Raw genomic sequence first — 26560 nt, forward strand, 5'->3', positions numbered from 1 at the left:
CCCTTATCTAAGATTCGTCTTGGGACGCTTTATATTTGTCTCTTAGTGCATTATGCTTAAAAAAGAGTTCGTTGTTTGCAGAGCTGGGAGCCCTCATCCTCGACGCGGCGCGCACCGCACGCACGAGAGCAAGACATACAGCGCCAGATGGGGATTACTAATAAAACATCAGGAGAGGAGAATAGCCGCAGATAGCACTGCCTATCACCTGCTTATATTTTACCAAGTCAAGTGCAAAGCATTTCGTTTGACCGAAATATCTTTAAAATGAGGATTCCTAAATCAACCATGAATTACTAAAACAAACTTTATCATTTATTTTCTTTTTTAAGTTTATAGTTATAAAAATACCGTGTTCTTGATAAAGAATGATCATAATTCTTAGTCGGCACCTACACGGCACGTTTGTTTTTTATTCCTTCTCTTGAAAATTTCCGCACATTCTCGAGAACGTTCTCTTGGATTCATTCTCATTCAAGAGAACATTGCCGAGAAAGTTAAACGAATGTGCATTTACCTTTGTTTAAGTAATTGGTAGATATCCGCAATCATTCAGATGCAATAGTATGTTATAAGTACTCGTAAATGCAACTTTCTATTCACTCTCGGTAAATTTCCGAGAACATTCTCGGGGATTTTAATAGTAATCTGTAGGTATTATTATATAAAATAAATACAATCGTATTTAAAATAAAAGGGCGAAATGAAGTTTTCACCACACCAACCGGTAAAGGCCCTCTTGATTGTTCAAAAACGAATGAGAAAGTTGCATTTTATCCACATGTGGGGCAAAGTAATCAGATGCAAATTTTTAATTGTTTCCTTATGTTAGCTGCTGGAGTTAACTTTTAAATAATGATTTTGAATGTTACGTTCATTTGGATTTGATTTGGTTTGATTCGTTTGGTATTTCATAGTTAGTATTTTCCTCGCGTTGGTGTGGTGAAAAATTTTGTGTTTCACTCGGATGCAAAGTTAGTTTAACCGTCGTGCCTTAATACCCCCGCAACACTCAAGATTTCATTTCTCAATTTTGGAATCATTCGCTTGCTCGGATATCAATATTAGCGATAATAAATACGAGCGGTTAAACAACAACTTTGCCCCCTTGTAAAACAAATAACTATTTCGCATTTTATATTACATGTCTCTAACATTTTTTGAACAGGGTCTTCTAAGAGAATTTATGTGGTGTTTCTTATAAACATAGTTTTTAGGGTTCCGTACCCAAAGGGTCAAACAGGACCCTATTACTGAGACTTCGCTGTCCGTCCGTCCTTCCGTCCTTCCGTCCGTCCGTCCGTCCGTCCGTCCGTCCGTCCGTCCGTCTGTCACCAGGCTGTATCTCATGAACTGTAATAGCTAGACAGTTGAAATTTTTACAGATGATGTATGTATTTCTGTTGCCGCTATAACAACAAATACTAAAAACAGAATAAAGTAAATATTTAAGGGGGGCTCCCATAAAACAACATAATTTTTTGCCGTTTTTATAAATAATGGTACGGAACCCTTCCTGCGCGTGTCTGTTTTGAACTTTGAGGTAGTTACATGAAATTTCCATATTTGTATATTTGCCATTTTTACAGAATTTGTCTCCCATAGAAAAACCTCTTGTCAGAGGTTATTAGATTTTAGAGACTTCGTGACTACCGAAGATGAACTCCAGTTTATTGGTATAATTAATTCGTAAGATGATATTCCTAAAAGGATAAAGCAAGTTGTGAAAATTGAAATTCAATTGTGGCATTGTGGAAAACGGTAAGTGGAGATAGTCAAAATGTGTGGTACAAAAAGTTACGAAGTACATTGCAATTTTTTTTAAACATATATAAACAATTTATGTTGTATTTCATGGTAGAATGTGGCCGGAATTTTCTTGGCATTTTTGAATCAATCTTATGTGCTAATATTACAATAAAATAAATTTATACACACATAATAAAAATCACTACAAAAAATTAAAAAAAAAACACTACTACTTCAAGATAAAAATAATAACAAGTTAACAACATACATAGTATAACACTGCAAATTTAAATATAATCTCAAACAATATGATATTTCTTAATATGCTTTTATTTTTGTTATATGGGGTTTTCAGAAAAAATGTACCCAATTTATGCTATCCTTAATTTTCCATACAACATTTATTTAACAGAGTTAACCATATATGTTGGACCCTATATTTATAGTGGGACACTTTTATTTATTGTTTAAATCGATAGTGCTCGTGATTCTGAGTGGAAATAACCCAAAATTTGTTAGGTTTTTAAAAAGTACAGGAGACACTTTTTCTAAAAATGCCCGTATGCTATTTTACCTACAGATTACAAAAAAAAGAATTGCTTCATAATAAGTAAAAAATAAAAAAATATACCAGATAATTCATTGCCACTTTTACTGAACCACTCCTTATGGACCTACGTATATCTACAACTATATACTCGTATTTTTTATATTGCTTTAACGAATGGAGTTGGATGAAAAACCATTATGTTATAGCAATAAAGGTAATGCAGAGAGCCAAGCCGCATCCACACGTCCCGGTACTGCTATAATTTCAATCTATATATAGAACAGACCGTGGAAGAAAATTATCTTCATTTTTCTGAAGTGAAGACACATTATTCGTAACTACAAATTTACTTGTTTAACCAACTCTCTGATAAATTCCTCGAATATTTCCTATTTGCAAAGAGATCATTTATAGGTCAATCCTCTTATACGTTTATTCAACATGGGTTTGACAGGAAGAGCGTTTAAATTGGTCCCAGGTACTTAGGCCAAAGTAAATAAAGACGTTGGCAAAACATGTTTGGCTACGTTACTGGAATTAATGACGACCGCTGTTTCGTTTTTGATCTCTCTTTAAGGGAGTAATTCATGGCCGGTAAAAACTAATAACGGTTTCTTTATTTGAAGAGTGGGAACTAGACGATGAACGTTGTGTGTGAAACTGTGTGGTGAAACCAATAGATCACCGATTTAAAAGACTTGCGTTTATCATATATGAGCTTAGCAATGCATATTATGATCAAAAACATGCTCGTGAAAAAGGATTTTGGCCAAACGCAACTGCTGTTACTTGTCAATAGTCGATGGACTATATTAGAGGCCAATTCCAACGTACACTTGACATCTAAACGATATTTTCGTTATTATTCACGCGTTCATTTCGCTCAGACTTGTTCGTACAAGAATTCGCCTTTAGTCACGAGAGGGGTTGAAAGGGTTCTAAATTAAACCAGTGCCAATAAGGTTCTCGTGGATATAAACTACTACCGAAAATGAGAGTATTCGTGCTGGTAATTTACTGAGTAAATGGCCGGTAGGGTACAACCTACACACGGTCCAGGTGCGGCAGTTTAAATAGGTAAGTATAGGTAGGGCTAGCACTAGCAGTGCCGCTTCATCAAATGTCACTTCTACAAATGTAAATGCTTGATTTTATGAATGAAAATACTAAGATCACGATATATATGCCTTTAACATTTGAGGAGTTCCATCGATGCCTCATGGACCCCATCGTCATAACTCAAACCTGACAAAAATTTGTCTTAAAAGTCTAATTTGCTTCACAAACACAGCGAAGAGGAAAAATCGCCAAATGTGAACTATGCGTCGTTGAAGAGTTCCATTCTGATCATCATCAGCAGTTCCACTTCATCAAATGTCACTTTTTAAATGTAAATGCTTGATTTGTTGATGAAAATGCAAAAATAACTATATGTATGCTCTTCACATTTGAAGAATTCCCTCGATTCCTCATGGATCCCATCATAAGAACTGAGGTTTGACAAAAACGGGACAACTCTCTATATATATAGATTCAAAGAAAAAAATAATTTTCAAAATCGGTTCAGAAATGTCGGAGTTATGAAATAACAAACATTTAAAAAAAACACACCGAATTGATAACCTCTTCCTTTTGAAATCTTGAAGTCGGTTAAAAATAGGTAAAAAAGATCTATAAGGTGTGTACTTATGAGGTGTGTCATTCACGTGATATATTTATTTCTCTTAAAAACAACATTTCATGTACTAGTTTTTAAGCATATAGAACGATTTAATTTCTGATAATCGTTTACCATTTTGTAGTTCCCATTATTCTAATTTTCGTGTATAGGAAACATATAAAATATGTAACGTAAAATATTTTACTGTAGCGCTTCATCATCTCACGTAACATCTCCGGATCTCGAATATGGCCATATTTACTCATATTTTTAAAATTAGTATCGATATCTTTAAAAAAAAATCATATCATTGACGGCCGGTGGACGTGGCGAGAATGTCTAGTGACGCTTTAGCAACTGAATTCTCAAGATTTATAAAAAAAATCGGTGAATCATAGCCGTTTGAAAAAAAATCTTATAATGGTATACTTTTGTATACTTAAATAAGTATAAGTAAACTTTTGTGCGTGTTCGTTCTATGGGTTGCTTGTCCAGCATTTGATCTTTTTTTATCAACCTCTCCCATACTTACAGATATTATAATCATGTATCAGAGCAGGTTTCACGATGCCATCGCTTTCCATGGTATATCGAAATACGTTATACAAGGTCAACGTCCCCGGATGTGCACCGCACACCTGGCCGACAATCCTGGGCCTAAAATCAACGATCTCCTTTGTATGAAGGGAATCCCAAATACCAAATTACAAATTATTTATTTGGTTAACATAGGTACAACAGTAAGTCTTAAATGTATATATGTCTCTTTCAATTATAACTCGGACACCGTCTTGTGCCTTGACCTTCAGCCAAGATTTGATATATGTGTGGCCACGTCGTGCTTTTCATTCTTCTGGTAGCGGGAAAACCTCATGCACAAATCGTAGCTTCGGTCTTCTTTTGCCCCGTCATAGAATCTATGGATCACTTTCCACATTTCGTTCGCTGTTTTGCAACGCGCATCACCTTTTGTAGTGTGTCCCGTCATGTTAGTAGTGAGGATTAAAAAAATTTAAAATTCGTTTATTTCGAGTAACATAATGACTCATACATATTAATTTGAAACACTAGACTTAAACACTATAAATACACATGCATTATCAGAGCTTATCTGATTATTGGAACGCCTCCATTTACGACCTATATTTTGCTCTTTCTGATGTTGCTTCATTATCTGGGGTTTTAGGTTTCGTTGACGTACCTTGTATTGCTTCCAACGTACCTGGGGTAAGACAACCAATGTTAATTTTTACACCCGACGAAAAATCGAATGCATTTTTGGGAATTGCGCTTTCTTCACCATAATTGCAAGTAGTGTAATAATTATTCTAACCACGATCTGCTACCTTATTAATATATAAGAAGAAAGGACTGTGTTCACGTGAAAAGTATAAGATTTTACATAATTTTTAGGGTTCCGTAGCCAAATGGCAAAAAACGGAACCCTTATAGATTCGTCATGTCCGTCTGTCTGTCCGATTCTATCACAGCCACTTTTTTCCGAAACTATAAAAGCTATACCGTTCAAACTTGGTAAGTAGATGTATTCTATGAACCGCATTATGATGTTTACACAAAAATAGAAAAAAAAAACAATAAATTTTGGGGGTTCCCCATACTTAGAACTGAAACTCAAAAAATCTTTTTTCATCAAATCCATACGTGTGGGGTATCTATGGATAGGTCTTTAAAAATTATATTGAGGTTTCTAATATCATTTTTTTCTAAACTGAATAGTTTGCGCGAGAGACACTTCCAAAGTGGTAAAAAGTGTGCCCCCCCCACCGTAACTTCTAAAATAACAGAATGAAAAATCCAAAGAAAATATATGATATACATTGCCATGCAAACTTCCACCAAAAATTGGTTCGAACGAGATCTAGTAAGTAGTTTTTTTTTAATACGTCATAAAAACTAAAAAAAAAACTTTTTTTTCATCAAACCCATACGTGTGGGGTATCTAGGGATAGGTCTTCAAGAATGATATTTAGGTTTCTAATATCATTTTTTTCTAAACTGACTAGTTTGCGCGAGAGACACTTCCAAAGTGAAAAAATGTGTGTCTCCCCCCTGTAACTTCTAAGCATGTTGATTATGTTAGCTGTGTTATCTGCGTAAAAAACGTCGGCGTGACAGAAAAAATATTTTATTACGCAATATAATAGAGTAGCTGAAGAAAACAGCATTTCTTGTGAACTATAGTTTTTTTTGTGAATTTTGGCCAGCGGTCGCCAACTTTTTGTAGGTCATTCTACAAACTAACATCATTATCGTACAATCTATTCCTACATTGTGTCTTTTTAGGGTTCCGTAGCCAAATGGCAAAAAACGGAACCCTTATAGATTCGTCATGTCCGTTTGTCTGTCCGATTATGTCACCGCCACTTTATTCCGAAACTATAAGAGCTATACTGTTCAAACTTGGTAAGTAGATGTATTCTATGAACCGCATTAGGATTTTTACGAACGTTTGAACGAGATCTAGTAAGTAGTTTTTTTTAATACGTCATAAAATTAAAAAAAAAAATTTTTTTTCATCAAACCCATACGTGTGGGATATCTATGGATAGGTCTTCAAAAATGATATTTAGGTTCCTAACATCATTTTTTTCTAAACTGAACAGTTTGCGCGAGAGACGCTTCCAAAGTGAAAAAATGTGTCCCCCCCCCCTGTAACTTCTAAAATAACAGAATGAAAAATCTAAAAAAAATATATGATATACATTACCATGAAAACTTCCAACGAAAATTGGTTTGAACCAGATCTAGTAAGTAGTTTTTTTTAATACGTCATAAATGGTACGGAACCCTTCATGGGCGAGTCCGACTCGCACTTGGCCGCTTTTTTGTGCCTTTGGCAGTAATGTCGCGCTGCGATACTGCTTCCGTAGTACAGCTGCGGTCGGAATCCGAACGTCAACTTAAAAATCTTATAAGATCGCGCTCGCTTACTTAAAAAAAGCTCGCTACACATACTCCGCATCGCTCAGCTACCTCCAACAGCTTTGGTGGAAACGCAGCCTAACTGTGGCGTTCGGATTCAGACCGCAGCTAAGTTATATATTTCCCCAGTACAACCTGTTATTTATTTATGTCCCCAAATACAGTACAATAGTGTAACAACAACAGTATAACTTTCGCCGCGCAAATAATGATAGGATTTAAACGAACTTAGGGGGCGTCCATTATTATTATTTATTTTGAGGATTTGTTGATGTTACGGAAACTCTGGTTTCCTAGGATAGCGGTGCGGTCATATAGCGGCCGTAATACAGCGGTGAAATGACGTCACTAGAAAGGACGCTGGCTATGAAAACAAAATGGCGCGGTTTCCTAGAAGGCGGTGATTGAAGGAACATTCTTTTTGCGTCAGTAATATTACGGCCGCTATATGACGGTACCGCTATCCTGGGAAACCAGGGCTTAGGCGACTCGTACTTATAATTGCTTAAATAAATGGATTTTGATAAGACTACATGAAAAACTTACCGTTTTCACAGAATACTCCCACTATGCATTTGAATGTTTAAAAAACATGCCACAAAGTCATTTTAAAATGAAAGGCTTAGTTTCATAACAATAACTAGGCTTCTAAATTGTACATAATACGATTGTACATAATGTTTTTGAAGTGGTACAATCTTCTAAACAGTCTTTTTAACAAACAGTTTTTTAAAGTTATTAACGATTTTAATAACATTAACTTCCGTGAGACACAGACATATTAAATATGTCAAAATACGTGAGTGACCCATTTTAAATTAAAAACGATCAAAAAGGTATCAAAATATGAGTGACGATCAACAAATAGAAGCATTATGATATTAAACAGCGTGAACGGCAGTCCTTCGGGAGCGCTGTTGCCTTTAATTAATTTAATTTCCTTCGAGACGTAGCTTGATTTGTGATTCAGGGCTTATTTGTCAACATCTTGGCATTTATGATTTTGGCTATTTTATAACAAATCATTGAGGTTTTTACAAGCTGTCCCGTTGTCTGTCGGTCTGTAATCAAATCTGTATCGCTACCCACTAGGCCAGACAGGTCGTAAAAAAAAGGTTTAATAAAAACGGTTGTAAAGGTTTTAGTTAATGTATTTTAATATCTGTGCGATTTTTAGGGTTCCGTAGCCAAATGGCAAAAAATGGAACCCTTATGGATTCGTCATATCCGTCTGTCAGTCCGTTTATGTCACAGCCACTTTTTTCCGAAACTTTAAGAACTATACTGTTCAGACTTGGTAAGTAGATGTATTCTATGAACCGCATTAAGATTTTCACACAAAAATAGAAAAAAGAAAACAATAAATTTTGGGGGTTCCTTAGAACTGAAACTCAAAAATGTTTTTTTTATCTATGGATAGGTCTTCAAAAATGATATTGGGGTTTCTAATATAATTTTTTTCTTAACTGAATAGTTTGCGCGAGAGACACTTCCAAAGTGGTAAAATGTGTGTGTCTGCCCCCCCTGAAACATCTAAAATAACAGAATGATAAAACTAAAAAAAAATATGATATACATTACGATGCAAACTTCCACGGAAAATTGGTTTGAATCCGATCTAGTAAGTACTTTTTTTTAATAGGTCATAAATGATACGGAAACCTTCATGGGCGAGTCGAACTCGCGCTTGGCTGCTTTTTTATAATTAGTAAACCAGTTTTTAGGGTTCCGTACCCAATGGGTAAAACGGGACCCTATTACTAAGACTCCGCTGTCCATCCGTCTGTCACCAGACTGTATCTCATGTACCGTGATAGTTACACAGTTGAGATTTTTCACAGGTGTATTTTTGTTGCCGCTACAACAACAAATACTAAAAAAACAGAATAAAATAAATATGTAAGGGGACTCCCGTACAACTAACGTGTTTATTTTAAAATTATACAGGTTTATGTTTGAGAATTATTGTAACTTGAATATTGTAAAATGATTCTTCGTTTTGTCACTTTTTATGTGGCCTTTTTTGCCACTTTTGTGTTATTTCTTCGACCCTATTGTGATAAAAAATGTTCCTGAGTTTTTTACTATTGTGTGACTATTCCCCATATACTTTGTATGGCGTTGACGGTGACAAGGAAAGGAAAGTTTAAAAATATGTGGAAATTTTGGTAAACTTTTTTCTCCTGTAAGGAAGAAAAAGGCTCGCGATCTTGACAAAATTACAAAAGTGGCACAAAAGGTCCCGTAAAAATGGCAAAAAATTAAAGCTCAAAAATAACCTGTTTTATGTATGTAGTTCGTACGCGAAGTCGTATTACGAAGCATGAACAGATAAAGCCCACATGCACCGTCACCAACGGTGACGTCACCTTATCCTACTCACGCCTCGTTAGTTCGCTCTTAGCGCATTAATTAATATATGTAACATGTATAATATGTATTGCGTCCAGAAAATGCATCCGTCTGCCTGTCACTGGTCTCTATCTTAAGAACCATAATAGATAATAGAATTCTCGAAATGTTGAATTCTCAAAATGTTGAATCTCAAAATGTTAAATTCTCATAATGTTGAATTCTAAAAATGTTAGATTCTCATAATGTTGAATTCTTAAAATGTTGGATTCTCATAATGCTGAATCTCAAAATGTTGGATTCCGGGAATTTTTAATCAGTTTTAACCTTTTGACCGCCATCGTCTTATAGAGACAAAGTGACAAAGCCACCTTCATATATTATGAGCATGACAAAGTTCAAACTTGAAAGTTACATTTTGACGTACGGCGGTCAAAAGGTTAAAGGCTCAGCGCGAGTTTCTCGCCTCGACCGCACGATTATATTATTAGGCCGGCCACTGACTAACAGTCCGCCGGACGATGTCGACGCGGTTAATGGATGATACAGGAGTAGAAAAACCTTGTTATACGATAATCGCCTGACGATTATTGCATATGATTTCTCGCCCCAAAAAGTGTGAGAAACTCGCAGCATGTAAATGGGCCTGTACCAACATGCGACAAAACTAACAAATAAAAAAAACGTTCTTCTGTATGCGGAATTAACTTAAAATAAATTATTTATTTTTGGTAGCTTAAAAAACAAAGTAATTTTCTTTTATACAAAAAAAATACAAGACAAAATATTATTATTTTCTTGTGTATGCTAAGTACTTACTATACGGAATTAACTTAAAATACAATATTTATGTTTGGTAATTTACGTACCTAGCTTAAGCCTCGTAAATATTATTTTACGGAGAAACTTCAAAGGCGAAATCAATTGTTTTTCTAATTTAGTCAATAGTTTTTCATACTTTTGGTCAAAAATAATATGTCTTAGTCTTCGATTTTTTTTGGAACGGAAGAAACATACATCTTTCAATTTTCCTGTCAAAATAATATGCTTCTTTTTTATCGTATGCCATATGAGGAATATATTAGGTGTCTTTGGGAGTCTAGAATTCAATTTGCGATGATACCCTTCACACGAATTCGTAGTTCTATGGACGTCATCTGTACAGCTTAACACATTGTGGTCCTTATTATACCAGGTATCTTCAAAATAGCTGACGAACCAATTCATTTTCGGTGTATTTGGAGCTATTTCTTTAACCTCATTTTGAGAATCCAACGTTTTAAGAATTCAACATTACGATAACTAAGTAACTTACAACTCGTCTGAACGTCTGCCTCATTCGTAGTTCATGTTAATATCTGTGTATAACGGATGGATGGATGCACTAGTATTACACGTATAGGATAAGGCATATTCAACGTGCTTTTAACAGCAACGGGAACAAAAAAAAACATGGTTGAAGTTGTGATAAAATAAAACTACACAAATTAATAAAATTAGAACTGAGCGAGTCAAAGAAGTTTAGTAAACAATGGATGCTTGCCGATGATATCAGAAAATATCTCAGTTCTAATTTTATACCGTAGCCAATAGCAAAGTGAATAAACGCGTGGGTTCCTCACTAGATAATGAATGATACGGAACGCTCTTTTCGCTAAACAATGGTAATAAATACAGTGACTGGACCGTTTAACTCCGTCAGCCCGAGTGCCTCCTCGCGGTCTACACTTACACGAGCCTTTATAGGTGTTAGTGCTGAGGCTTCGCACATACTGTTGAGCTATCATCTGTTTACGATTCAAATTCATCCTAATTTTTAATATTATTTATGTAATAATTAAATTGGACGTGTCACGGTGGCATCCATTATAAATTGTAAGTGAAATTTCACAATAACGGACGACCGGTCTGGCCTAGTGGGTAGTGACCTTGCCTATCAAGCCCATAGTCCTGGGTTCGAATCCCAGTAAGAGCATTAGATTGTGTGATGAGCACAGATATTTGTTCCTGAGTCTTGGGTGTTTTCTATGTATTTATATATTATATAGGTATATCGTTGTCTCACTGCCCACAACACCAGCCTTCTTGAGCTTACTGTGGGACTGAGTCAATCTGTGTAAGAATGTCCTATAATATTTATATATTAAAATTCCCAGATGTCACGTGGTCTTATTGAGCCCCCGTTTGCAACCGTTTAATTCTCCTCATTATATTTGGGCTCTAAAAACTATTTCAGGTAATACAATAGTTCTTTTTCATTTTCATTTACACAACCCATGCATTATTTTAGTTTAGCGACCAAAATAAAAGTCAGTGCTAAACTTAAATATCAGAAGTCAACGATATTTCCGACGAAGTGACTATTTTTTTCCGACGTATTCATCATTACAAGTGGTATTTTAATCCTCAAGTACTAAATCCGAGAAGTAATAAAAGACTGATATATTTAAGTGTGCCTCCGTCTTTACAGCGTGAAAAGAGAACATTTTCCAAGTAACTCCGAACGCTTGATTCAGCCAATCAAATATACCCACCCTCCGTCGAGTCTCCCGCGCCTCTTCTCTTTATAAGGCGAACAGCCTGGGAGGAGCCCGCAGTTTGTCTCCACTAATGCAGCGGCGCATCTCGGATTCAATAAAAAAACATCTATATTAAGCAATCACTTTTAATTTGTATCTATATAACAACGAAGTTGTCAAACAATGAGTGGATCGGGAAAAGGGTTCCTCGGATTATGGTTGTACAGAAACGGTTCTGAGTGGGAGATGAAGAAGGAAATGCCCCACCACCCCAAGCTGGGAGACATCGGCATGGCGGTGCAGCAGCCGGCGGCCGAGGGCGAGAGGATTTCGGTGATATTCTCGTTAAAAAACCAAGTCGGCGGTTTAGTCCGTGTCTTGTCTGTATTCCAGGACTTGGGTATAAACGTGCTCCATATTGAATCCAGGAAATCTGCTACTGAAGTAGCCGACGTGAGTATCTTTCACTGGTACCTTGATTTTCATACATACTATTTTAGATTAAATACAAACATATATCCAAATTCTTTCAGGCAGATATACTTGTGGATGTGGAGTGTGATCTTCGTAGGATGGAGCAATTGAAAAGAATGCTGAAGCGCGAGGTTCAAGAGTTTGAAGTCATACAATCTCAAACCGGAGAGGTGTTTCCACCACCGACGCCGCTTTCTGCTGCCGCTAGTTTTGGTACCAACCTTTTCATACTTTGCTATTATATCTGCAGTCTTGCATATTAAATGTGCATAGTATAAAAAGTAAATTCAACAGAGGTAAGTAATATACTCTGTTGAATTTACTGGAAGTTTATTAATTTACTGGAATTCAAGTATCGATTATGCACTAACGTACAGTGCACTGTACGTTTTTCAATGTGCGAAAAAGAAATGCGTCCATTTGGATGTTGTTTTTAAAATCAGAGAACAAGTAAAAAAAAACCTACTGATAAGTAGCTAGCCAATAGTGTATATTATAAATTTGCCTAATACCTAGCCAACATGTGTTACCCTATTTGACTCTTGATTCCTATGAAGTTATTTGTATTGGTGCTTGTTAGATTTCGGGGAAATGCCTTGGTTTCCGAGGAAAATATCGGACCTCGACCGTGCGCAGAACGTGTTGATGTACGGCTCCGAGTTGGATGCTGACCACCCCGGTTTTAAGGACCCCGTGTACCGCAAGCGACGCGAGCAGTTCGCTGCCATCGCCAACAACTATAAGTAGTAAGTATTAACTTTTTTACGCTTCGCGGTGTTTGATTTAAAGACATTTAATGCTAATATATCATGTTCTAGGGTAGGAAGGGACAATTATGATGCATGGCTTTCCGCTGCCATATATCGGTTTTATTAGACATTTCGAATCCTATATATATGTAGCAGGTACTATCCATTCTGTGCCTAGACTTAAGATAACACGACACGAAGAGTGTTATAAGCTGTAAGACAGTCTCATGTTTAGATGAAACCAACTGAAGCATATTTATATTACTCCAAAAGAAAACCTAAATATCAAGGAATTATTCTTAACTATCTACGTTTTCCTGCGAAGATTTTGTATGGAACTTAGTAAAACAAGAAATGTCATTTATTATCGTCATTTTACAGTCTTTCTTTTATGCCTGCGAGTATTTTAGTTAATCATATTTTAGCTCAAATTTGTAGATGGTCCTTTATATTATTTTTAAAATTGAGTTTAAATATTACTTATAACCACTCACATCGCATCTAACGACCATTATAACAGGTTAAACTCTGTGAGTATTTTATTTAGGTGTTTGTTTTAGTTTTGTAGGTATTTTTAAGTTTAGATTAACTTTTATTCTTATGAGGTTATTAATTAAGCTTCTTATTTGGTCTTTAAAAACATAGGCACGTCTTACATAAAAAGAGATGAAATTATTAAATAAAAAGGCAGAAAGAAAATATATTTATTTAATTTCATATATTGAAGCTTGCTGCAGCGATAAAAACTATAATATCATGTATCATGTAAACGTACTTTTTTTTGTTTTAGCGGCCAACCGATACCGAAAGTGCAATATACTGAAGTTGAAATCAAAACATGGTAAGTTTTCTTAGTTTGTTTTGTAGAGTTACGTACATAGATTAACTTTTTGTCAAAAGCGGAACTTTTGTACACTCTCTCTCAAAGCATTGGACTCGATTGGGTTGGGGATGTTTTTTTTATGTCCATTTAACTATATAGCGATAATTTGTCCGCTACTGCTATATACTAATCAAATTTTATTTGCAACACAAACTAACTAACGAATTCAACGAAGATACATAACAACCGAGTCAAAATTATTAAATAAAACAAGAAAACTTATGAAACAATTAAACTATGTACGATAAGTCTAAACTAAGTACTTAGTTTTTGATAAAGCATATTGCTAAAACTAGTTTTGATTGAAATATCCCAGTTTAAACTAGTTTTCACCCAGGACTAACCAAAAACTCTAAACTAATACAGTTGCTCAAAAAGTGCTACTTAACGTAGCTGTTTAGCGTGCGGAAAGTTGGTTTTCGCAAACTAGTGCTTTTCACTTTTCCAATTTTATTAAATTTATACTTGTTCCTATTCATGACTACTTATTGATGAGTGTTAACGTTAGTTTCCTTTAAAAGTCGTAATGAACATAAAAACCTGCTGTTAATGTAACAATAATAAAACTCTACATATTTCATATTTTATTACTTACTTTATTTAATCATTTTAACACGTTTCTTTTAAATTGAATATTGAAAATACCAATTACTTGTTATTTTTCTTGGTTTTTCGCTGCTGTATTAAAAAACGCCGTTCGATACTCGTGCGGAAATGTCATGCGAAAAAGTAATGACATACTTTTCGCACTAGCATCGAAATGTAATATTAATTAGTGAAAACGCGTTTTTACTAAAAACGTGTTTTAGGGTAACATAATATATAGGTAGGTACTTAAGTTATTGTTTTAATAAAAATATAAAAGAAAGAAGGAATATTGACTATCGTAAATATATCGCTTAACCAATACCGGTAAACCAATTTTGTAAGTTTCTTATACTCACCCCGTATCCCTTTTATAGGTTGATAATACGAGTACTAGTGTAATAAAAAGGCAGTACATTCATCTGCCTATGCTCCAACGCAAAGTGATTCCCTTACCCTACATAAGATATAGGTACAACGGTTGTAATTAAGATGATGATCGTGATCACTGTGCACAGGGGGATAATCTTCCGAGAGCTGCACAAGCTCTACCTGGTGCACGCTTGCGAGGAATACCTGGAGAACTGGCCGCAACTCGTCAAGTATTGTGGCTACAGGGAAGACAACTTACCCCAGGTATGTACGAAACAAATACGCTTAACCGATACCATCTGAGACTGATATCTAACAGAAATTACGATTAAGTGAGTCGCTCTTTTTAAACTCAGGAAAAAATACTTTTAGACTCTTTTTTCTTTTTTTTACTTTTTTTTTTATTACTGGACCACAAATACACTATCTACCTAAACAAAAAAAGTGAAATCTAATAAACTTTTCAGCCATATGTCTAGAAGAAGGCTACGTTTTAGAGACATAATATCGTTTATCATTTTTGTGTGGAATTTAATAAGCTTCCGTTTCGCCATGCACAATATTCACATAGAACTCATAGATCCCGAGAAAAATGGAAAAAACAAAAAAGACGTATACTTCTGATGATGGCGCCTGATCGTCGTGGTCCCCAAAGCTCGATTTTTTTAAGGAACATTAACATGGATCCCGGAAATTGTATGTGTCAAGTTTTATTACTGCCACTATTGTTTAAACACCATTTAAGACCTAAAATCTGTTTCTGCAATCACAATTTTAGCCCTAAACATTTTTCCTCTGTTATTTTTAGTAATTTTGTATTGCATAGCACTCCTGTACCAATTATGGATCTTCTGATGTCTATTTTATTGAAATCCGCTCAATTATGTGCTAGAAGAAATAATATGATTTAATATTATACGTCTTCTCATGGTGGCACTACTGATTTTTCTTTAATAATTTTTGAGAAAAAAAACAGACTTCAATCGGTGAAAGAACGGTTATTGTTGATTGTAGATTTCATACAATGTAATTAAAAAGACAGCGTCCTACGCCTAATTATGTAGAAAGGGAGGTAACATGCTTTTTTTGCCACTGCACCCACCTTGACACATTTCAGATTTGCCCTATGGTTGACTGGTAAGATACCCGCAATGGGTATTCGACTGTATTTAAGATAAATTATTTCACACCATTCATGAAATAAAGCACCAGATAATTAATAAAAAAATTAAATAGGATAGAAATATAAAAATGTGCCTTGAAAAGGCGCGCTGTGCGAATCGTTGACGATCCCAAACTCACAAGCGGTATTGAACCTTTAAGGAGAGACTTTGCCTCCTTATGTGTGTTCTACCGCTTGTACAATGGGCTGTGTTCTGAGGAATTGTTTGACATGATGCCAACGGCCACTTTCTATCACCGCACCGCTCGCCGTCGGCAGGGAGTTCATCCTCACACCTTAGAACCAAAATGGTCGCGTACTGTGCGGTTCAAGAGGAATTTCCTCCCGCGGACGCTCCGGCTGTGGAATGAGCTCCCTTCCGAGGTTTTCCCGAGGGTCTACAGTATGGGGTTCTTCAAAAAAGGAGTGTACAGGTTTTTAAAGGGTCGGCAACGCGCATGTAACACCTCTGGAGTTGCAGGCGTCCATAGGCTGCGGTGACTGCTTACCATCAGGCGGGCCGTATGCTTGTTTGCCACCGTCGTGGTATAAAAAAAAAAAAAGAAAACCTAACTGCTTGGGAAAGAGAACAAATTGCCAAACGTGAACTATGCATCATTGAAGAGTTCCGTTCTGTTCATCATCAGCAGTTCCACTTCATCAAATGTCACTTCTACAAATGTAAATACGTGATTTGTTAATGAAAATACTAAGATCACTATGCCTGGAATGCATAACATTTGAAGAGTTCCCTCGATTCCTCATGGAACCCATCGTCAGAACTCGAACTTGACAAAAGTTTGTCTTGAAAACTAATTTACTTAACAAACACAGCGAAGAGGAGAAATCGCCAAACGCATACTATGCGTCATTGAAGAGTTCCATTCTGATCATCATCAGCAGTTCCACTTCATCAAATGTCACTTTTTTAAATGTAATTGCTTTATTTGTCAAAGAAAATACAAAAATCACTATAAGTATGCCTTTCATATTTGAAGAGTTCCCTCGATTCCTCATGGATCCCATCATCAGAACTGAGTTTTGACAAAAACAGGACCAATCTGTATATATATAAATTAAAAAAAAAAACAAAATTGGTTCAGAAATGACGGAGTTATGGAGTAACAAACATTAAAAAAAAAAACAAAAAAAAAAACACAACCGAATTGATAACCTCCTCTTCTGAAATCTGGAAGTCGGTTAATAAAGCAAGTGTAAACAGGTTGTAAAGGGCAAGAGGAATCTACCCATATTTCAGTTTTTAAAAATCCGGTCCGTATCCTAAGCTACAAGGTGTACTGAATCATCAGGGTTTTCAGCGATTGGCCGGACGCAGCTGTACGAGAAGCGGCGGTAGCAGGGAACGCAGGCGGCATTGGTCGTAAGACGGGCGTCAGCTTCAGGGGCAGGCGAAGGAGCGATTGTAGGCGTAGGCAGGGCGCGTAGCTCGGTCAAGGAAGTTACTTTATGTCCTGATCCGTCTGGGCATGCCACCACTATACGACCTTAGTTGTTCCAGCATTTGATAAGGGCGTAGCCAGCCAGTGAACTTGAGGAGGGCAATTTGATATCGCCGGAGGCCTGGGAGGGGGGAGGGGGGGCTGTCAAATTTGAGCTCTAGGGGGGGTGGAGGGTGGGGTAGCTGTGTCGGGTGCTAGTTAAGAACTCCCTTTAGCCGCTTCTTGAAGGCCCACACACTATCCCGGTCCGCAGGCAGGAAAACTTGATGAGTATCGGTCTGGGTTTAGCCATTTTCAATTTTTCAAGACGGTGGCAGCTGATGAATGAGGAATCTGAGACATTGGGCAGCTGCTGCCTACTTTGACGGGTATCAAGTACAGTTGAGGACACAGTTTCATTTTCCGCTTCAGGGACTCCGTGTAGCAGTAAGATATTTGTGCGCGATCGGGTCTCCAGTTCATCCAAAGTTTGTAGCACTAGATCCATTTGCTTTTGCAAGCCTCCCACCATCTTCCATATGACGTTTTTAAGGCAGTCGAAGTTGTTCTTGATTTGGGGGTGCTTCCTGAAGTGATTGGGCTTTCAAAACTAGCCATACGGGAGGTAAAACGATCTTTCATTTCGTCCATTCCCTTTTGCAATTGTGACAGAAGATCCACGGTTGGTGCTTACTGTTAATTTTGTGAATAAAATAAATCTAAAGATCGGTTTGTGTATATGTATAATGAATATTCAAATACGTCGTAAATTGTTTTTGAATAAATAAACTGAAACTGAAACGTGTGTGAGAATGATTAAAACAGCTGTGGGCGGCACTTATGTCCATATTAGCACATTTCAACTAAAATTTAAGGTAAATAATGGAAATAATTCTTATCTAAATATATAAAAGAAGAAACTGACTGACTGACTGACTGAATGACGGACTGACTGAATGACGGACTGACTGACATATCATCAACGCACAGCCTAAACCGCTGGTTCTAATAGAGATTCCAAATTTGGCACGTAGGTTCTTTAGAAGGTCTAGGGGTGCACTAAGAAAAGATTTTTCAAATTGGAGCTGGTTTAAATGGAGATTTTTGCTACTTTTGACTCCAGGTACCGGCTATATGCTGTCAGAAATATGTTTTCGGGGGTGTAAAAAATGTCAAATTGGCTATCGCTGTTTAAGATGCTTTTTAATCGGGACATCGCTTGATGTAAAGGGGAGAAAGAAAGCGCGCGCGTCCTGGCCGGCGGGACGGCAAAGAAGCCGCGGTTGCGAGCGCGTAAAACTTTGGTAGAAGTTTGAGGCACCCGTATTGGTACCAGGGAGTAAGGCAAGATTAGATAGTGTTCCCCGTATAAGCCGAAGGAAATATTTAATCAGGTAAATATTCCTCCTGGCCTCCAGTGATGTGTTCAGCATTCCAAGTATAAAAAGAGTTGGATATAAGTATGGGTAGTAACCGTATAACTTATTGTGTAGGAAACGTGCATATGGTTTTGTGCCCTTTCCAGGAGAAGTATATACTGCTGTTCATGGGGATTCCAGATTAACGCATTCGTTTCCAGCTTACTACGCACAAACGCGTTGTACAAAATGCTGATAGCGTTTTTTTAAATACTACGTCGGTGGCAAACAAGCATACGGCCCGCCTGATGGTAAGCAGTATCCGTAGCCTATGTACGCCTGCAACTCCAGAGGAGTTACATGCGCGTTGCCGACCCTAACCCCCTCCCGCCCCTCGTTGAGCTCTGGCAACCTTACTCACCGGCAGGAACACAACACTATGAGTAGGGTCTAGTGTTATTTGGCTGCGATTTTCTGTAAGGTGGAGGTACTTCCCCAGTTGGGCTCTGCTCTAGATCTGGAATGACATCCGCTGTGCTGTGCCCTACCACACAGAGCGAGATGACATTCACAATTCCCATACCTCTCTTGTGGACGTAGTTTAAGGACATACCCGGGTCCGAGTTTGCGTGCCTGTTTGTAAATATTTTTGCCTGCCTTATAACAAATCCCAGACATCTAGCTTCATTACAGATCTTTACGATATGTTGGTTAAAATATGGCTTCATATGCTGGTAAGGGGTTAACCCTACTAGGCCAAGTTTGGTATCGTTTTCGTATAAATATGGTATCTTATTGATACGAATCCGAAGTAAAAAATGTATGGTATATATAAAAAAAAAACTTTTTTAAATCCCCTTCACGGTTAAACCGCTGAACTAATTTAATAAAAAAATGGTGTAGTGATAGTTGGAGTACCGCACCGGGGAAGAATAAAGGATAGTTTTTATCCTAAAAAATATTTCTTGAAAGTTGAAAAGTGAGGTGAAAGTTTGTTCGTGGAATTGATAACCGTTGATTCTATTTAGATGAAATCTACGCCTATATCTTTGATTTACTTAAAAATTATACCAATATTGACTTAGCATTGACCTAAACATAACCTCTGACGTCGCCGACGCTGAAAACGAACCAATTATGATGATTATCAACCCGTGAGCTTGAAAACTTTGAAACAAACAATCATAATAATAAGTTCAAATTCAAATCCCTAGCTGCCCGTTTTTCTATAGTTTCTTGAAAAAAAATTTGTTTGCACAGTGATTGAAATACATATATTCAATACCTATCGACGTTACTTTCAGTTGGAGGACGTAAGCGCGTTCCTGAAGAGGAAGACTGGCTTCCAGCTCCGCCCAGTGGCCGGATACCTCTCTCCACGCGACTTTCTCTCCGGTCTCGCCTTTCGAGTCTTTCATTGCACGCAGTACATTCGCCATTCTTCCGATCCGTTTTATACTCCGGAGCCGTAAGTTTTTGCACCTAAATGTCAATTTATTAAGGAATTTCTAAGGTTATATGATAATGAATGTCTTTGCCAGATTTGGCATCAAATATGTTACAATATATTAAAGAATACCTACGTGAAAAGGAAAAGTGCATCAGTGAAGACACCTAATGTCATCAAAAATGTAACCGTAACACGTACTACGGGCAATAACGTCGTGTATGTATATATTTATAGTACTTTGTTCTCGGCAATATTTAAACCTACCTTCTAAATGGATTTCCAATATCGTTATCGCTACAAACCGTTGCGAGATTGTGAGTTTCAGTAGACGCATAAATCATACCTACATATATACATGGAATGTTGTATTGAGTACGTACAAATATATACTTGCATGTTATTTCAGTGACTGCTGCCACGAGCTGCTAGGGCACATGCCGTTGCTCGCCAATTCATCTTTCGCACAATTCTCTCAAGAGCTGGGACTAGCTTCTCTGGGTGCATCTGACGAGGACATTGACAAGTTGGCCACGGTATATATTTTTTTTGTATTTTTGGGAAGGTGCTGTTAAGGATCATCGATCCTAATAAGAATCGTCTTATATAGCGTGGATCAAATCTTGGAAGCTAAATCATAACCACTTTTTTGACATTCGATAGAGCTCAAATTTGGTGTATGTATATAAGACCGGTGAAAATGCAATAATACGAGTAGGGTGACCTCGAAGTAGTAAACGTATATGTAGTACTTAAGAAAATAACCTCAAATTCACGAAAATAATATCAATTATCTATGTTTTCGCGCTATATTAAATAAAAACTTGGTTGGTAAAACATGATTCAGATTTCAGATTTTTATTGGTAAAAAAATATAGATTTTTGCACATCATAATTACAATATGCATGAATTAATAATTAACTGAAATTTACGGTAGATGTAGTTAAATACAATTTCAAAATGTCAGCTATTTGTAAGTTCATGTAAATGTCAGTAAATATTTAAAGAAAAATGTTATAAATTGATTTAGAATTGATAACAAATTGTCAAAATCCCGTCGATTCAATGCCCTTGATTGAATGGTGTGCCTTTTATTGTTACATTGCATGTTCAAATCTGGCTTGGCTTCCAATGTTTCCATAGATACAATGGCAATCTCCTTTTAGGCTTGTTGATATGATATTCAGCTATTTACTATGTTATTCTACGTTGTAGTGTAGTTGGTTGACAGGTAAAATACGTACCTCAGACGTAAATGTGCATGGCGACTTTATCAATGAATTAATTCATAATTTGTCCATGCAATTTCGCAGCTCACTGTACCCGCGTTTATTTCAGCTTTATTTCTTCACTGTGGAGTTCGGTCTTTGCCGCTCCCCCGACGGCTCGTTCCGCGTTTACGGCGCCGGCCTGCTTTCCTCAGTGGCAGAGTTGAAGCACGCCCTAACCACGAGCGCCAAACACAAGCGCTTCGACCCCGAAGTCACCGTCAATGAAACCTGCATCATCACTTCTTACCAGAATGCTTATTACTATACGGACTCGTTCGAAGAGGCCAAGGAAAAGATGCGGTCAGTATTGTAGAAATATATCTGTGAAATTTGTGCCACAGGGAAGAAAAATGCTCCTTCTGTGGCTGAGGCGCTGTACTGAATCGCGATACCCCGTTTCCACTAGGATTATCGTGTCCGTGTAGTCCCAACTCCCACGTAGCACAGAATAAATAATATTGTCAATATGGTGAAGACCGTCTATAAGGGAAAATCGTCCATAAGCTTTTTCGTCGCTTTTCACTCTTGCGAAGGAGTGAAGCTCTTTTTTCTGACTGTGTCTGAGCGACGTACCTATACAAATACGAGAGTTCTTGCCCTATCATGGTTTTCCCTGCAATACGTTTCATATCTACCGGTTGGTCTTCTCCACATTTCTCGACTACTTATACTGAAAAAAGTTAACAATATTTACAAATGGTCACCGTTCAGATTACAATTGCTTACTTTGCTCTTAGTTTTTTTTTTCGGATAAACTTGTCTCATCTGTTGGTATATAATTATGTGCAAGCAAACGTTTATTTCAGTGCATTTGCTGAAGGTATCCAGCGTCCCTTCGGAGTGCGATACAACCCATACACACAGAGCGTGGAGGTGCTAAGCAACGCACAAAAGATAACGGCTCTGGTGCGTGAATTGCGAGGCGACATCTGTATCGTGTCCTCCGCCATAAAGAAGATCTCGGCCCAGGACTCCACGCTCGACGTCGAGACTATCGCCAACATGTTGCACACCGGTTTACAGGTATACGCACAGAATAATAATAGTAACGTATGCGGAGTGAAATCTGCACAAAGTTTGGAACATGTAAAAAGTAAAAAAATAAAACAAACTGAAAAAATATCTAACTGCCAATTTATAGTCTATATGCATGTCAATTAATATTTCATAAGCATTGCTTTCTTTCTTTTGAAATTATGGTCAATTTTGAAGAACACCGTCGCGAAACTGTATGTAATTTCTCCAGTACTATTTCCCTGTGGCCGTAAGCGAAGATAGTGGAACATTTTGTGGAAACGGGTTAGAGCTGAATGTCTGTTTTTAATATTTTAGTATGGTGTACCGAACTATTTGGCCACTTTGACTGCTACGAAGTATTTGACGCTGACTGTACGATGGTTACCAACTTACCATTCATAATAGGTTGGAGGAAAGAAGGGAAAAAAATGGTGGCACAGTTGCTTTGCGTCGCCAATGTGTTACAGGTAGCTAGGTTCGTTCAGATTCAGACGTCATAAACTCTACATTATATCTTCTGCATAATGTCCATTAGGTATTCTGCTCTGAAATATTATTGTACTTAACTAAAACGTTGTGAAATGACAGAACAAAAACACTAGCGTAGACCCGAAATGCTTTATAAACACTGAACCATGTTCGCGGTGACTGCATTGTGCAGGATTGTCATGCTAGATAATATTTTGACATGTGTCAACTGTATAAACCTTCGAGCAACACCGGCTTCCGATAAACACACCGGTTACTCTGGTTCAAAATTGCAATGTATTGAAATGAATTCAGGACGATTATTTAAACTACAGTACAGCACGGAAAATTTGTAAGAACCTGTAAGAGCCAGTAAGTTTGTTTTTATGAATTACGAAGCCTACAGATAACAAAAACTGCATTTTACATAGACATACAATATAACGCATTTTAGGGCCATTTGGAGGCCCCTTCAATGAAATATAAGGGGTCGAGTCGCACGCAGAGGCAGCACTGATGGGTACTGCCGCTGCGTGCGACTTTACAATTTTTATTGTTAATTACATTAAAAGATGTGATTGGATGAGATCACGTCTCCGAGGTTCCCTTTATTGGTTGTTGCAGGTGAGCGAGCGTAGCCCGCAGAGCACTTCCGGCGGCAGCTCACCCAACTCGGACCGCGGCGCGTCCCCGAGGCCGGAAAATTAGATTGTACACTTCCGTCGTTTTCGGCATAATCTTTGTATTGGATTGCGAAACTTTAATTCCAATGCTTCGTTATTCATAGATTCATCATTGCATTTAACATTTAACGTGTATTTTACCGTAATCAAGTCTGGTTTGGTCAGGTCTGGTAAACAATAGATTATAGTAATAGGTACATTCAGGCTTTTTCACCGCCTTGAGGGATGAGTTTTCAAAAACGCAGAAATTAGTTTTCGTCTAGTTCCTAGCTCAAAATAAAACTTGAACCCCATTCAAAATTCATACCCTTTTTAACCCCCCTTAGGGGTTGAATTTTCAAAAACATTGAAATCACTTTTATTTGCAATAGGCTATTATGCCTTTATAAGTAGTTTCAAAGCATTCGTAATGAATTCAAATTTTCTACCCCTTTTTAACCACTTTAGGGAATGAATTTCTCAAAATCGCTTCTTAGCTCTTGTACACTTTATAAATGCAACCTAGTGTGTAAATTTCAACTTACGTTTCGGCTCTGCGTTAAAGAGTCAGTCAGGACACGTGCATTTATATATAGATTAGAAGATATTTGTAATCTTATAATCTATTCATAGGTACATTTTTAATTTTGTAGCTCAAAAAATTACTTTACAGGATTGCATTCTCAAAAGTCTGGATCATGTGTAGCTGTAAATCAGCGTGTATGTTACAACCGTTCAATTTCAAAATGTATGCTATCTTCGTAATTAGCATTCCCCACCACCATAAGTTCACGTCGGCTACGTTATATTTTAATTAGCGTCCTACAAAACCATGGAAACGATACCCATATTGATATTTTGAGATTTCAACCCCATTGCACCCCCACCAGGGGGATGATTGTTCACTTCGGCTACGTTATATTTTAATTATAATGCCATTTTTGTAATTAGCGTCTCAAAATACTATGAAAACGATACCCATATTGTTATTTTGAGATATCAACCCTATTGGGAACTTTTCCCCCTCTTAGGGGTTGAATTTAAAAAAAATACCTGATACATGTCTTTACTTATTTATCTCTAGGAATACTCCTGTGAAATTTGGAATAAAATAGTCTAACTAATCTTGTTTTCCCACACAAACTTTGGACCCCATTTCACCCCTTTAGGGGATGAAATTTGAAAAATTATTTCTTAGTGGACCCCAAGACCTTATATGGAACCTACTTGCCAAATTTGGACTTTCTAGTCCCAGCGGTTTGGGCTCTGCGTTGATTTAAGTCAGTCTGTCAGGTCTTTCACGTTTATATATAGATTTCTTTGAATGACCAATACATTTTCCAAGTAATACTTTTCCTTATTTCTACCTCTTCTTCGTTGTAAGTTCGTATTAAATTTTATTTGTTTTTTTTAGATAGATAGTCAGATATATTTGTTAATAATTTACATATTTATTCAATAGTGTTTCTCATTACGTTCATCAGAACTTCGGTTCTTTTGGTTGTGTGGTGTCGATCTTTTTGTTACATTATTGTGGTGGCTTATATTATAATGTTGAATATGCTCTTCTAGTTTGTTATTGTAAATCAATTCCTCTGGAGTTGCAGTCGCACATATGCTACGGAGACTGCTTACCATAGGCAGGCCGAATGTTTGTTCGTCACCAACGTAGTATTCTTTATTACTGTTATTCTTTTAGTAATCTCATTGTTCACGAAAAAAGTATTGAAATAATACGGCATGGGCATATTTACCCATTTATGCGCTGTTGAACCGAAGTCATAGTCATAGTAGCTCCGCTTATTCATGATCAATAATACATTGTGAGCTAAATTTGCTTACATAATACTACTTTGAAATTTAGAACACGTAACATATGTACAAACACACATATTTTATTTATATTTTAATAATGTTTGAAATATTTAACGATTAATACTTATAATTAAAACACTGAAGCAAAAAAAAAAAAAACCCTAAAAAGTCATAAATATGAATTGAATTTACAAATAAATAAACATATGTATTTATTAGATACATTATTATCACACGAATGTAAAAAAATATATGTAATGAAATATTGTATTACGCGTAAAAACAACATTGTGTAATTGCACCACATAGTTTTTCATTTTCACTATAAAATTCCTCCACTGAGTGGTAACATTTTCCAACACGAAAGCATTCTTATTTAATACTAAACGTGCCCGCGGCTCCACTCGCGTAAGTGAGATAAAGAGTTTGTCTTGTGTTTAAATACCAGCCTTATTAGGTAAAGTATAATGGAAGGGATGTTTACAAACATTACTACATCGGACATGATTTTCCAGGTGATCAATATAACTAAATTGATCTTTAAATAATATTAATTAAAGCTTGATTTTCAGAGGCGAGGAGGATATATTGCCACAAAGTTAGGAATATCTCGATAGGAAAAACTCTTTCCGTTACTTACATCTAATTTTTGATCCGATCTGAGCTATTCGGGTTTTGCAAGGCGTTCCACGTACAAAAAAATTCTGTGATGTGCCGAACCCTCGAAACACGAGTCCAACTCGCACTTGGCCGGTTTATTTATTTAAAAATACTGGAGCAAAATTAAGTTAGTGGCTTGGTATTCCGAAATACAAACTTGTTTGCAGAGGGTTGCCACCAGTGTCCACAGTAAATTCTCAATACTTTACGCCATGCTGTCGCATACATTAAATACTTATTTGTTATTATATAAATAAAATGTTATATAATAAGATACAAAGGCCTCCATACAAAGGCCAAACTTTTCGCGTTAAAAAAAATTCTTCTTCCTTTCCCTAATCAGGACACGATACCGAATATGTCCTTAAACGGATCGCCACTATTTTTGTTACACCTTGTTTAAATCATCGCTGGGCGTAGTTCA

At 36.8% G+C, this 26560-nt stretch overlaps 1 protein-coding gene across 1 annotated transcript; it reads left to right on the forward strand.

Moving 5' to 3' along the window:
- The first annotated feature begins 10154 nt into the window (after positions 1–10154).
- On the forward strand, positions 10155–25225 carry LOC133531744 (tryptophan 5-hydroxylase 1). Its single transcript, XM_061870164.1, has 11 exons — positions 10155–11490; positions 11725–12226; positions 12307–12460; positions 12828–12993; positions 13787–13837; positions 14983–15100; positions 20100–20263; positions 20652–20778; positions 21582–21814; positions 22321–22537; positions 23624–25225. Exons 2-11 carry the CDS (start codon positions 11957–11959, stop codon positions 23705–23707), a joined length of 1584 nt encoding a protein of 527 aa, XP_061726148.1. The 5' UTR covers positions 10155–11490; positions 11725–11956; the 3' UTR covers positions 23708–25225.
- The last annotated feature ends 1335 nt before the right edge of the window (positions 25226–26560 follow it).

Source organism: Cydia pomonella, chromosome 1 (assembly GCF_033807575.1).
Source record: "Cydia pomonella isolate Wapato2018A chromosome 1, ilCydPomo1, whole genome shotgun sequence".
NCBI lineage: Eukaryota > Metazoa > Arthropoda > Insecta > Lepidoptera > Tortricidae > Cydia > Cydia pomonella.